General features: G+C 45.3%; 2 protein-coding genes across 2 annotated transcripts in view; both read left to right on the top strand.

Annotated features, from left to right (window-relative positions):
• Window positions 1–4,162: 4,162 nt before the first annotated feature.
• LOC105759110 (inositol 1,4,5-trisphosphate receptor-interacting protein-like 1) lies at window positions 4,163–6,232 on the top strand. Its single transcript, XM_012572782.5, has one exon. The coding sequence runs from the start codon at window positions 4,336–4,338 to the stop codon at window positions 6,061–6,063; it is 1,728 nt and encodes a 575-aa protein (XP_012428236.4). The 5' UTR covers window positions 4,163–4,335; the 3' UTR covers window positions 6,064–6,232.
• An 8,154-nt stretch (window positions 6,233–14,386) lies between these two features.
• SH3BGRL2 (SH3 domain binding glutamate rich protein like 2) overlaps window positions 14,387–14,727 on the top strand; it is a 51,024-nt gene continuing 50,683 nt past the window's right edge. Inside the window, exon 1 of the mRNA XM_072926116.1 lies at window positions 14,387–14,638. Within this exon, the coding sequence (XP_072782217.1) occupies window positions 14,387–14,638 (252 nt within the window). The remainder of the gene's footprint in view (window positions 14,639–14,727) is intronic.

Below are 14,727 nucleotides of genomic sequence, written 5' to 3' on the forward strand. Positions count from 1 at the left end.
GGCTCCGAAACCCGGCCTGGCCCGAAACCCGGCCTGGCCCGAAACCCGGCCTGGCCCGAAACCGGGCCTGGCCCGAAATCCGGCCTGGCCCGGAACCCGGCCTGCCCTCACCGTCCTGGTTCTGCTGGGCGCCCCTGTGACATCGAAGGAAAGCAGCCCATGGAAAAGCACGGCGGGTGCTGGTTGACAGCCGGGTAAACATGAGGCAGCGTCTGCCCAGATGGCCAAGAGGGCCGATGGCACCTGGCCTGTGTCAGCACTAGTGTGGCCCCAGGGCCAGGGCAGTGATGCAGCGCCTGCACTCAGCACTGCTGAGGCCACACCTTGGGTGCTGTGTCCCGTTCTGGACCCTCGCTACAAGAAGGGCACTGAAGTGCTGGAGCAAGGCCAGAGAAGGGCAACGAAGCTGGTGAAGGATCTGGAGCACAGCTGAGGGAGCTGGTGGTGTTTAGCCCGGAGAAGAGGCATCTCAGGGGAGGCTTTTTGGCTCTCTCTGAATGGAGGTTGTAGCCAAGTGGGGTTAGCCTTTGCTTGCAGGCTGCTAATGACTGAACAAGGGGACATAGCTTCCTTCAAGCTGCTCCAGGGAGATTTAGATTGCACATTAGGAGGCATTTCTTCACAGAAAGGGATATTAGACATTGGAATGGGCTGCCCAGGGCAGTGGTAGAGTCACCATCCCTGGAGTGGAGGAAGGACTGGATGTGGCACTTCGTGCCATGGTCTAATTGATATGATGTTGTTTGGTCATAGGTTGGACCTGATAATCTCAGAAGTCTTTTCCAGCCTAATTATTTCTGTGATTTTGTTCAGAGAGCTGTCCGGGAGCACAAGGCTAGTAGAGCAGCCTGCCATAGTGCTGAGACCCATAGTGTCCTCTCCGGGCAGTGGGACCAAGGAAGCCTTTGGGGAACCTTGGGCACGTTCTGGCATTGCCAGTTTGAACACAAGGCTTTGGGTCAGGGTAGCACCTGGGATAATGACAGGTCAGGGATGAGAGCAAATGGATGAATGGATTGTACTGACAAAAGGATAAAAGTATTGCCAAAAGCTGGCAAAAAGGCTTGAATTCAAAGGCAGGCCCAACGTAAACAGGCTCTTGTGGTTTATTCTAGAAAAAAGTAAGAGGGTTTCTAAACCTTGGCTTTTATTACTCTGAGTTGCTGCTATTTTTTTCCCTAATGCAATCTTTATTAAAAAATGTAGTTAAGGAAATTTCTTTGTGGAGAGAGGAAGGGAAAAGGAAATGGGAGATCTTATTTGTTTCACTTGCTGGAGTATGTTATGTTAGCAAAGTGATGAAAGTGATAGAAGAATTTGAGTGGAGCAGGATAAAGTGAACATTTCAGACGAAGATTATATCCTGCCTGTATGGGAAAGCATAAATGGGACATCCTTGAGAGGGAGGCATATTTGCCCTTGGCAGAACTGTGTTTCCACAATTCTGAATGTTCAAAATAAAAGCTCCGTGACCATTAAATGAAAATAAAAATGGAGGAAACTGGACAAAGTTTTTGTTTTGTTTACCAGTTTTTATTACCAAGGCAATATTTTTGGGCACAGTCTGTCACTTCACAATAAAAATAAGGAAATATATGAGGAAAATACAGTTTTAATGCACTTGAAATTAAAATATTGCAATCCCTCTTCCCTGACTATAAATTTTAGGAGGAAAAATGAAAAAAAAACCCCAAATGTGGTTATGAAACACTCAAGAAATTCTCAAAAATCATGTGTATTATGCACAAGAACTCTAAATATGTTTAATTAAATTACTGGAAAATGTAATTTAGTAAGTAGGCTAGACTGCAATAGAAACTCCTGTAAAAGGAGAGGAGATGTATAGTGGTATTTCAGAAGCATAGAAGTAGCTGTGTGGCATAAACCTGACATGGAGTCTCCCAAGCTGAATGGAGCTTTTCATGTTTTGATCCTAATAGGCAAGAAAACAGGCATGAAGCATGCAAAAATCCCCAACAACCTGTCTCTGAATTGCCTAATTTCAATTGTCTCCCTAATTGCACTTAATATTTTTGCTGTACTTGCATTGCTATTATGAAATTGGTTTCAATAAACAATAAAAACTCATGTGGATCTTTTTAAAATTCATCCTCTGTGGCTTTGTGTAGCTCACCCTTGTGCTAACAGCAAAAGCATATAATTCATCACAGCAATGCTGGCAGAGAATCATTGATGTCCTTCAAAAAGATCCAGGGAATGACAAAGACACAATAATTTTATAGCTTGCAACTGGAGGAAATGTATTGCTTGCATCTGGCAGCAAGCCAGGCCAGAATCTGAGATGCCGTTGCTGCTGTAAATAGGATGAAAGGGATTCATAATCCATCTCCGTGACCACCATAGCTAGGAAAATTGTAAGCAGAAAAAGCAATTAAAAACCAAACAAACATGAGAAAGCATTAAAATACGTGGGAGAGACCTTTTTTTTTCTGTTAATGATTTATAGACTAATTGCCATGGCTAACCATTTGAGGCCTGGTTAGTGAGTAACTTACCATTACTTACTGAATATGGGTAACAACAGGTATTGAATTTAGGCAGTATGTATGTGTAATCCAAGTATTGAATACAGGTATTAAGTCATAATGAAAACAGGCCTCTTGTTCACAACAAATGACATCAGCTTTCTCCATCAAATGCTCCATCCAGACTAATGCCAACAGACTTGAATTATCTGCTGAGCTGGAAAAAATTCAGATATTGTGAAATGTTGGCGTAGGGATTGATTGATAGAAATTTGTTAGTCTAAAAACTACAAATAATGTATTTTAGATATAGTCTTAACAACCTAACAGTTGATACACAGCAGGTAATTGATGTGCTGTATCTCACATTCCCTTGGACAGGACAAACAGATGAATCACCTGAGCAAGACAAAGTTTTGCAATTTTCTGAAGTCTGTGTAAAGCAAGTCTGATGTCTTAACTGCTTGCTTGGTTGGGAAGGTCATTTAAGCAGAGTATTAAGTTCAAGAGCTGGAGTGGGAAGTAGAAGGCTCAGAAGGAACAGCCCTAGCCTCGGAGCTGAACTGAGAGGAGGGATTCTTTAGACGGGGGTGGGGGGTGTGGAAACCTTCAAACACTAAATCAGGTCCTAATGTAACAGTTTGCTACTTCCCGAGGTTCCAAAAAGGGGTAAAATTACCAGGCTTATTCAGATGAGTGGAACCTGTGCTCATTTAATTGTTGTACATAAATGTTGATAGGAAATCCCTGATGCATAGAAAAAATGCTATTGATTTCTACTGCACCACAGAAATAACTGTGGCAAACAGGGTGGGAACTATTGCAATAACTGCACCTAGTGTGATGGATAAAAAGATTCCCCTGAATTGACAAAACAAAGATGACATTCAGATTTGAAAAGGGAATATCTTTCGACTATTGCTTTCAATACCAAAATTTCTATAAGAAGTGGGGATTAAAAAACTATATGGTCATACAAATGGTGGAGTCAAAGGGATGTGCTTCTTGCTTAACCAGAGTACATGATGTGAAAATTCACTGTGAGATTCAGACTTAGACATTCAGTTTCTGCAAAAGATCAAAGGCTGGTTAAAACTATCAGACAAGGTATGAAGTACCAAAGAAGACCCCTTTTGACTCCTTCAGCCGTCATATTTTCTGAGGTTTTCGCTCAGAATAGGCAATATGATAGTGTACATGCATAAAACTTTATATACATCTCCCTGCATATACCAAAGGTAGTACCTTGCAGACACACTTGTAAAAACATCTTTGTTCAAAATAGATGGGTTTGTACTACAGGCTTTTTACCTCAAAGCATGTCTGGGCAGCCAGGAGTGCTTCTTCTGTATCCAGTAGCAAGAGAGATATTTATGGAAGAGAATCATAGAAATATTTAGCTTGGAAAAAGTTTTTAAGATCACAACATCCACCTTTATTTAGTCCTGGCCGGAATGCAAGCAGACACCTGTGACATCAGAGCCCCAGTGTCACAATGGGGGCAGCTGCCATCAGAAGCAGCAGGTAACGCAGCCTCAGTACGGCCTCGGCGAGCGGTGAGCGTGCACGCAGACAGGAGGCTGTGCTGAACGCGGAACCAGGACCGTGGCAGCAGCGCGAGTAGCCGGGGAGCAGCTTCTCAGAGGGCATCCAGCAGCCAGTCCCTGGCAGGAGTGCCTTTGGCCAGAGCCTTTGTGCCAGCGCCGGGGCAGAGGCAGCCAGGCCTGGCAGCCTGCCAGCTGCCTGGCTGCCTCTTTCCTGCCTTCAGATCCCAGGGGCTCCTGTCCCCACTTGCCCTAGCACTAGCTCCCTCCCATCCCCACTGAAGCCCTGCTCACTGCCCGAGACCATGCTTGCCATTCCGCTCCTTCTCTTGCTTGTGCCAGGCCTCATCCTGTACCCGCAGCAGGCCGGGGATGGGCTGGATGAGGCCGCACTGGAGCGCATGCAGCAGCGTGCTGAGTACCTGAACCAGCAGACGACTCGGCTGATTCAGGAGCTGGAGCAGATGAAGCAGGAGCAGAGTGGTGGGGCCTGGGGAGGCCTGCTCGGGTGGCAGTTCTGGGCTCTGGCTGGAATCGCCGTCCTTCACTTGGCCCTGCACTTTGCACTTGTGAAAATGGGGCGCGATCCAGACAACGGTGGCCACAAGGAGAGGTCCAGCAGCAGCTTGGTGGAGGAGGAAGAAGGAGGAGGCAATGTGGTTGCAAAGGAAGAAACAGAAAGCAGCGTTGCTGCAAATGTGGAAGACGAAAAAAAGGGGGGAAATGAAGAAGGCAGTTACAGCGATGCAAAGGCAGAAAGCAGTGCTGGAAAGGAAGTGAAAGAAGGCTGCAACACTGCGAAGGAAGACGTGAACCAAGATGAAAAGGTGGGGGAAGCCAATGCGGCCAGAAATGCAGAAGACAATCAGGAGAAGGCAAACAGAAAAGATGACAACCACAATGCCGAAAGGAAGCTTGGAAGCCGTCTAGAGGAGCGCATGCATTTGCCTGTTCTGGATCTGGACAAAGGTTGCCAGCTGATAATGGACCTGATGGACAAACTGACCCACATCTTTGGACAAGGCTTGTCCAACAGTTTCTACCCGGTGCCGCAACAAGCTGTTGGGGTGGGCAGTGCCTTTGAAGGCTGGAGTCCCAGGCGTGCACAAGATGTTGTGTACCGTGTGCTTGTACCCCTGAGCCCCCCTCCAGGACATGCCTTCCACCTGGAGCTGGACGCTGCAGGGATGCTCCAGAGGAACTTCTGTGTCCGTGTGGAGCTGCTGTGCACCTGCACGAGGGAGAGGCTGGGGGAGGACATGCTGTGTTTCCTCCACCACCCCGAGGAGGAGCTGAGAAGGAGACAGGACCCCAGCCTCCTGCACACCCTCTGCACCGGCTCCTATCTAGATGTGGAGAAGACTGTCCACTGGTTCTGTGGATTTGTGAGAGTAGCCTGGCTGCTCTTGCCTCAATCCCGCCACTGGCGTTTAACGCTGCAGCCCTGCAGCCGCTCCTGTAAATTTCAGCTGAGCAAAGACAAGGAATGCTTCACGGCTGAGATGATCTTTGCAGTGCGGCAAGGAGACTCCGATATCTTTGTGTGCAGCCAGCCTGCAGAAGCAGGCATCCCAAGCACAAGGTGGCCGGAGACTTATGCCGTGGCGGAGGCAAACTTCTTCAGGCACATTTCCAGGCAGGCCCCCCAGGACAGTTGTCACTGCAAGTGCCTGCAGCTCCTCACGGGCTTCCTGATGGGTGTAGGTTTTTCCAGCTACGCCCTGAAGACTGTGGTGATGCACCTCCTGAACGCCGTACCCCTGACGCAGTGGCGCTGGAGGGATTTCGGGCAGCGACTGATGGATATCCTGAAGTACCTCCGCTGCTCGCTGGACACAAAGCAGCTTCACCACTTTGTCGTCGGCAATGCAAGCTTCCCAATGGAGATCAGCGTGCCCTCAGGCTTCCGGGTGGCTGAAGCACCCAACCTCTTTGAGCACCTGGCCAGCAGTCCGAATGCCCACAGGAAGGCCGTGCAGGAGTACAATTGCCTGCTGGATCAGCTCAAACAACTGCCCATCCACGGCCATTGAAAGAGATCCCGATGCACAGAGCTGTGCTTGTGGGGCCTCTTGACAGACCCTGTATATATTAACCTCCCGTAGTTAGTGTGTTTACAGTATATATTAGTACCCTGTAATTAGTGCTTTTACTGTATTTATTAATAAATACCCCATAAGTACTGCATTTACTATATATATATCTTAGGACCCTCTAGTTAGTGAATTTACACTATATTTATAGGAACACTCTAGTTAGTGCTTTTGTATTTACATTAATACGTCTAGTTAGTGCATTCAGAAACCCTCAACCTGTTTTGGATTTGTTTCAATAAACTGGCCTATTCCAGTATCTGGATTGTGCAAGCTCTTCTTGAACTCGGGCAGACCTAGAGCATTTGTAAATTCCACTAGTTGTGAGTTTGTGGCTGCCTGGGAGGAGACACTGTTAATAGCAAGGCTTTTTTAACTGGCGCATACAATTCTCAGTCCGCCTTGCTCCTCTCAATGGTCTCCCTGGTGCAGCGGACACTGGAGACCACGGTAGCTACAAAGATGATTTTTGCCCTGTGTTCCCCTTGCACTCTCGGTCCATGCTGGCCATTCCACATGGGCTCTGAAACTCCCTGGTAGCTCTGCCTGGGCAGGGACCAAGCAAGAGGCACCACTGCTGTGCCTCCTTGCGTTCACTGCAGAGACAGTGAAGGTCCTGCTCATTGTAGACACTGCAGGGCTTTGGTGTGGTTGTGTGTGTTTTTATAGGATTTTACAATGTTTTGTTTTATCGGTTAGGTGTTCAGTTTTAGGTAGATTCAGTTGGTATTTTCCTTGTACCACCTATTTCTTCCCCTCACAATGGTTTCTCCCAGGTTGTTTACTCCTAAGTTTTCCGGACACTTGACTGTCCCTCAAAGTGCGAAGCTCCCTGTTCCTCCCCTCTTATCCTTAAATGGTTCTGTCAATCCATGTTGTGCTGTCCACCTCCACTGTCTGTCATTGTAGCTACCCCCATTTGGTTCTCGAAATTCCCTGTCTGTTACCCCTTCCCCAGCACCTCACTGGATTGTTAAACCTGCTCCCTTCCCGTATGTTGTCCTCATTGGATTATCCCAGTTATGTTTCCTTCCCTTATGTCTTCCCGTTGGACATGAATTGTTTCCACCCCTCATACCCTCCCCTCTTTTAATTTGCTACCACCCTCATTCCTGTTCCTTGCTTGTCCCTGAACCCTCCTAGGTAATAAATTACCTTGGAATTCATACAAGTGACCCCTCTCTGTTTCTTTGCTTCAGTCCATTGTTTCTGCTAGTGACCTGTGATTACTATGCCACAGCCAGCCACAGGGAGCTGCCAACCCCTGTGAGCACTGCCACCCTAGGGGTCTTGGAAGACATCTGGGGGCAGCCACTCCTGTTGTGCCCTCTGGCCACAGGAAGTGTGCTAGCTAGGAGACCACCACTCTGTGGCCACAACTGGGCAGAGACACTTTGGCACTGCAGAAATTATTTGTTGGACATGCAGAACACTATGCCATGTCAGTAGTAGGCCTGACTCGCTGGAAATCACCCCCTCTGTCCACTGCTATAAAATTAGCCTATGAGGTGACTAAGATTTCTGTATTAGAGCATAAACATGGGCATAGTTAGGGTACTGCTGAGGGTTTTTCTCCTTTGTGTATGTTGGAATAATTTCTTGAGTCCAACATACTATGTGTATGAGCACGTACTTCCATTTGGTTTCTGCTATGTGCAATCTTGTAATCAAAATATTGGAAATTCTGATACAACTCAATGTCAGTTTGTTTTGACATCAAAATTCATGGTCTCCTTTTACTTTTTAATGCATGTGTCAAAATAAGCTGTGGTTTTATTGGAGGACAGCTGTTTTTCTTACTTCATTCTTGCCTATCTTGAGAAATCAAAACCCCAAGATTGCTTTCAGAGGTTTCCTCCCATGTCCTGGGCTCTGAAGTGACCCAAGACCTCTCTACTGCTGCTTTTTACAAGTGCTCCTGAGTCATCGGTGACAAGTGACAGGTCACCTTTGAGAACCTTAGTGTTATGACTCTTTGAAACAATGTCTTTTGGTGTCACTTCTCATACTATGACTGCTTTCAACCTCCTCAAGAGGATTTTCTTGAGCATTCTCTGACCATGGTGGTATTGGAGCTGCTTCAGCACTCTTGACACTCCTTTTGTGTCTCTGACAGTCACGGAGAAAGGGCTTCCGTGAACTCAGCTGAACTTGAGGATGTATAAAAGGCCATTGCTCTTGGGGATTTGTTTTTAACAATACAAATTTCCAAGGCTGTGAAATATTGAAATATTAAAGGGCAGATATAGTGCAATGAGAGAAATACTTATGTATACTTCACAGCACTAGTTGATTTCAGAGGTTTTACAAATTTATCAGAATTCTTTGCATTAGCATACCTGCTTGGATTTTGAGCTCACAGCTGCCTTGTGGAGAGATACTAAGTGAATAAAATGAAGTGATTTCTGGTGAATCACAGGATTACAATTTACAATGTGATGAGTTAACACTTCCACATAATAAAATAAGATGCTCTGTTGGTATAATGCAAAGCTTTAACTGCTCATAATGTGAATATAGGTGTGTTTTAGCAGGGACACAAATTAAAACAAGGTAATTATTGCCTATGGTCTAGCAACAAGTGTTTTATAAGCAATTTAAATTGCTAAAAAGCCCAGTAAATCCTGGGAAGGTAGAGAAGATGCTGAGCAAACAAGTATTGAATGTTTGATTAGGAAAAAAAAATATTTGAAGGAGACATTTCAGTTAAGGACATCTTTCTCCAGAAGACATGTGCTACTGGGAGGAAAATTTCACACATATTATTCAGGATCTGGCAGTTTTATGTTAAGTCCTGCATTTGTTCTTGGAAAGTTTTGGTAACATTTTTCGAAAAAAACCCACTTTTTGAAGGACAAACATGACATCTGTGGACTTGTTTCTGCTGCTTTTTCATAATCTGCAGTTTCATGTTCACAATATGTACATTAGCCTTTGACAAAAAAAAAAAAAACAACAAAAAAACAAACAAACAAAAAAAAACAGTGACCAAAAATTGTTTAAAAACTTTTTAATCATAAGCAATGTATGTTGCTTCTGAATATTCATGTCCTTTGGCTTTGAAATTAATTTTTATTGCTAGGGTAGAAAATGAATTTTCTTCTGTCTCTGTGCAGTTTTGTGATATACTTTATGTTGTAGAGGAATGAGGTCAAATGCATCTTTGATACCAGCAAAAGGAATGGATGTTATATCAAAATAGATTTGGCTCAGTGTTCAATGTGAACTGCTTTGAGAACAGTTTTATTGCTTCAGTTACACAGAAAAATTGTACCCTTAAAAAAATCTTTATTCACAACATAGACACATCTTGATTAGTAGTGTTAAACCCAGAAAGACATCTGAACAACTCACACCACTTCTAGACACCTAACATGTCATCAATTTTTTTTTTTTTTTTTTTTTTTTTTAATTAAAAATGGAATGCTTCCCATGAGGAAGAAGTGCCAACATCTCAGCCCACAGTCCTGTGTATCACAGACTCTGGGCAAGTAGGAGGCAGGGACTTGAACCCATTCATTGGAGAGAGTTGAAACTGCATCTTTGGATTTTTGGATGTGCCCCAAATCAGACTTGTTTGTGTAGGCAGACTGAAGTAATCCATGAGATATATTCTGCCTGTTGCTGTGAAGGCTTAGATGTCTCTGAGCCAAACATGTGCCTTGGGCACTTTGGGAACCACTGAGTAGGACAGCAGCTTGGTGATAGCATTTCTGACTTCATAGCCTTGATTTGTTAAAATCCTAGGTAGGGTGCATTTGAGCCTTTACAGCTTGTAGTGCATAAACTTTTGCAATGTTGTTGGGGTGTGTTTTAAATTCCCCCCACTTATGGTTGCTCCCTCTCCCCCTCTTTATGTTAAATGGTCCGGCCTCCCTTCTTCTCCTCCCCCCTCCGTCTGCCAGTCATCCCTCCCTCTACCCCATTGGTTAAGTTATGCTGAGTCACTCCCCTGGCCCCTCCCCTGAGCCTGTCCGTTATTCTGAGGCCCCTCCCTTTCACCTAGAAAGTTCTACCCAGGGCCTCGGCTGATAGGCTGGTCCCTGGGGTCCCCTCCCTCCCTCTCACCCCATTGGATGTTTCCTCTGCTTGTCACCTCGGTTCCCACCCCCCAGTTGTTTTCCCATTGGTTGACTGTTGTTCCCTCCCCTTGGTACCTCCCCCATATAAAAGGTTGTGCACACAGTGCTTGCGGCCTTTTGGGGCTTATCTCCCTTTGGGCAGTGGTTGTCTCCTCAGACCTCCAATAAACTTGAAACGCTGATACCCCCAAAAGGATGACTCCCTGCTTTTGTCAGTGTCGTATCACGCCTCCTCCAGTCTGGTGGCTTTGGCCTCACAGGCCATAGTTCCTGCCCGCAGTGGCAAATGAACGTGGCCCTTGCTGCCTGCAGTGCCAAGGGTACTGGGCTAGTGCCGACTGAGGAAGGCACTGCGACACAATGTATTCATCAACTTACTGGAATTCTCCTCATTAGTATTAAATAACATTGACTTCAGTCATCCTTGTGAGTCCCTTCCAACTCAGGATATTATATGATTGTATGAACATCCTTTTTGTCCTCTCAGGATTTGAAGTTCCCCCCTTCTCAAATGCTAGAATATTATACTATTCATGTTGTGCCTCCATACTGTTCCATACTGTGCTTCAAGGATGCTTTGATTGATGAAGACTGCTTTCTGGGTGTTTTTTTCCCCTTCTGTTTTATAACCAAAGCCGTCAATCCTCTTCTAAAACCTAGTAGCAAATGACATCAGTCACTGTTTAGTTGTCAGAAAAGCAAGGACAGGGACTGAACTAACCTGGATTGTAGAGGAGGGATGTTTCACACAGTCAAAGAAAAATCATGGGTCTGCTGAGACAGATTCAAGGACTGCACTAAGGATGTTTACAAAACCTAATGCTGGGTTTGAGGGCCTAGTCCTCTGACAGCTCATATCATCAATGAAAAAGGAGATATGTCCATCCAAACAAATAGGCTTTACTCTTACTTGTTTAATCTTTTTCTGGTCACCATGTGGCTAAAGTAATAAAAAAAAAAAAACAAAACAAAACAAAAAAAAACCAAAAAAAAAACTGAATAAGAAGTGTTGATAGTTGGAGATTTAGTCCAGTTAATTCCCTGGATACTGCCAGGAGATAACAGTTCGGAGAGAAAAATGGTATCGTATCTTTCTGTGCAAGTAAAACCTGCCAGCTGAACTAAGGTAGGTGGTTGTGGTGTCTACACTTGGAGAAAGGTGTTGAAAAACTAAAAAGGCTTCACAAACACATTTCAAGAATCACCAGGGGTCCATAAAACTCAGTGTTACAGGGAGAGACACCCAAGAGAAGATTCAATACCAATAAAAGTTGAGAGATTGTTTGATGGTGAGCTCTATTGTTCGTCTTGGTGGAGGACTTTTAGTCCAGAGGTAAAAAGGTGTAATAAGCCTTAGTGGTGAGAAGCTGGAACTAGTTCCAAGCAAGAAAATGCACATTTTTTTTAGTAGTGGAAAGAAGTACTTCTACCCAAATAAATTGACTGGGAGAGATGTGGGAGTTTTAAGTTGTTTTATGTTTAAGTACAGTTTTAAGGCCCCAGCTGCCTGCTCATATGAGAGCCTACAGAAGGAGGTGAGTAGCTGTATCTCAGGTATTCTCAGGTAAATCTGTTTTTCTGTGTCAAACTCGTCTTCACTTGTGGCTGTAGCTTCTCTTCCAGGGAAGTGGGAATTTTATATGATAAATTACCTTAACAATGTCTGCCAGAGCTGGTGGGTTGTGTCCTCAATGCTCTGAAAGTACAAGTTGTGAGACCTGGTTGACACTGACTACCTGTCACTTGGTGAAATAATTGTGACTAAGCAGGTTGGAGGGGTTGTCAGGGCAGGATGCTGAAATTAGCTTGTTTTATGATTATAACTGGATCCCATCTCCAGGGTCACTTCCAATGTGGAACAGCAATGACGTTGACAAGGAAAACTGAGTACCTGTGCCAGAGATAATTAGGTACAGAGTGGTTGAACATAAGATGTAGGTAAAGTTGTGCTGGGATACACCATGTGTGAGGTATGAACACTAACACAGACCTGCAGTGCACTCTTGCAACCTGTGCCAGCTGGGCTGTGAGGGGGAGTGCTGTCAGCTGGTGAGGGAAGGGACCCTCCCTTCTGTTCAGCACTCGTGGCACACTTTGGGAGTGCTGGGACCAGTTCTGGGCACCCCAGTAGAAGGGAGGCATGGATATACTGGAGTGGGTCCAGTGAAGGACCATGAAGGGATTGAGGCATCTGATGTATGAGGGGCTGTAAATACGTGATGAGGGGACTAAACGCAAAGGAATCACGTGCTTCTCAGCAATACCCAATGGCAGGACAAGAAGTAATGGACACACTTTGAAATACAAGAAGTTCCATTTAAACATAAAAGACTTGTTACTCTGCAGGTGATCAAAGACAAGAAGTTTGCCCAGGGAGGCTGAGGAATCTTCATCCTTGGAGATGCTCTAAAATGTGACTGGACACAGTCTTGAACAGCCTACCCTAGCTGACCCTGCTTGAGCAGGTGGGTACTGGGTCAGACAATATCGAGAGGTCCCTGGGACATCAGACATGCTGTGATTCTGCAACAGCAGAATACATATTATGGAGAAGAAATGCTGGAGATGATGACACTGGCCCTACTAAGACAGTGTATCATTTAAATTCTCAGGTATGCATATCTCACGTATGTATGTTTTGATTAGGACTTTTATTGTGGCATCAACAGTCAACTGCTGTTGATTAACCCCTTTACTTCTTATGAGCTTCTTTTGGCACACCCTATTGCATTTTAGGACTCAGTCTCAGATCTAAATATTTGGTTCTGGTTTTGGTTTTCAGGTTCATGAGCTTGCATTTGTGATCACATCTGAATTAACAAAACTGGACAATGTTTTTATCTCAACAATTGGTCAGTCTGTACAATAGAACTGTTACCTTTATTGTTTTTCACATTAGCAGTAATTTGTGTGTCATATTGCAAATTTTATGTACAGTAATGCAGTTGTCACCAAGAACACTGATAAATGCTCTTGGATTTGAAAAAATTAATACCCAAAAGATTCTTCTGTAAGTTTGAAAAATACGCAATCCCTTGAATTGAAAACACTTCAGCTATAGTGTATTTTTATGACCTAGTTTTTAACCAGTTTTAAAAATTAACATGTAACATGCTACAATTTTTAAAATATATTTTTAATGCAAGATTATGTCAAATATTTGGCAAAGACACAATTTCAGCCACAATCTTCATTATCAGTCTAATGCTTAATGTCATTAAAACAGTATCAAATTTGTTTGACTGACTGGGTTCCTGGGAAATTGTGTTGACTGATGTTAATAAACCCATAATCCATTAATTCCTTCATTAATATCCCATATCAGCATTTCTCTTTGTTTGCTTGACTTCACTTGCTAGCTAAAGCTGCCTGTAGTTACCCAAGTGATTATATTTATTGCCTGGAAAGGCTGGTTCAACATTACCTTTTTCTATACGAGGTCTGAAATTCAAATTACCGCGGTGCCATTGCCAAGGGCCCTGACAGCCGAAGCACAAGATTGCCGAGCAGGCCATTTTGCCTTCGGGTTTTTAACCCTTCTCCTCTTCCTTAGGGGCGACGGAAGGTTTTTGCCGCCCCGGAGCTGCGGGTGCCCGGTCCCGTCGGGGCGGCGGGCGCAATAGCGCGGCGATGCTCTAGATGGGGCTTCAGCACCGGCGGAGGCAGCGAATAAAACCGGCCCTGAAAGGCGATGGAGGGGCTGGAAACCGCGTCGTCCCGCCTTTAAATTTGTCCTTCTTCCTTTCATCCAACTGCCTTTTTTCACAAGGGTTTGCTAGTAGCTAGAGGCATCCCTCAAGGCTGGAAGCTGGAGCCAGTATTGTTTAATGTCTTTATTACTGAGCTGGCCAAGGGATGGAGTTAGCTGGGGCTTTGGGTATATATTCCCACTCCTGAGGTTTGGCTCTTGAGCTGGGGGCTCGTTCCATGCCAGTGCAGACAAGAGTGGTCTCTAAAGTGCTGTGGAGGGCGTGCAGCCGGGGCCAACCCTTGCTATCGGCAGCTGCGGTCAGCTGCGTGTCTTGTGCCCAGGGAACCTCAGCTCATGCACAGGCAACGCGGTGGCTCTGGAGCAGCCTGGGACCGCGGGGTCTGGGCTGACCCATCACCGCTCCAGCCCGGCCCTGCTGGCTCTGCAGGCGCTGTCATCCTTGGGGACAGAGTAACCCCATGAGGCAAGTATGGGCCAGGATGCAGTTCCCTATAAAAAGCTCTGGGATCCTAGTGATGAACATGACCCAGCATGTGGCTTGGTATTTCCAGTACAAGAAAAACATTTAAAACCTGGATTGATCTCTGTAAAGGACCACGAAGCCAGTGAGGAGCTGGAGCACAGGATATTCAAGGGAAGGCTGAGGCTGCTGGCTTTGCTCAGCCTGCAGAAGAGATGCTTCAGGAAGAACTTAGTGCTGTCGCTGTTACCTGCTGGGCGGGTATGGGGAAGATTTATCCACACTCTTCCCCAGGTGCCCAGTGGAAGGATGAGAGGCAGCTGAATGCACATTGCAACATGGGGAATTCT

This window comes from Taeniopygia guttata, chromosome 3 (assembly GCF_048771995.1).
Source record: "Taeniopygia guttata chromosome 3, bTaeGut7.mat, whole genome shotgun sequence".
Taxonomy (NCBI): Eukaryota; Metazoa; Chordata; class Aves; order Passeriformes; family Estrildidae; genus Taeniopygia; species Taeniopygia guttata.

What these genes read in the sequence shown, in the direction of transcription:
- LOC105759110 (XM_012572782.5), top strand. Translation starts at nt 4,336, where the DNA reads ATGCTTGCCATTCCGCTCCTTCTCTTGCTTGTGCCAGGCCTCATCCTG.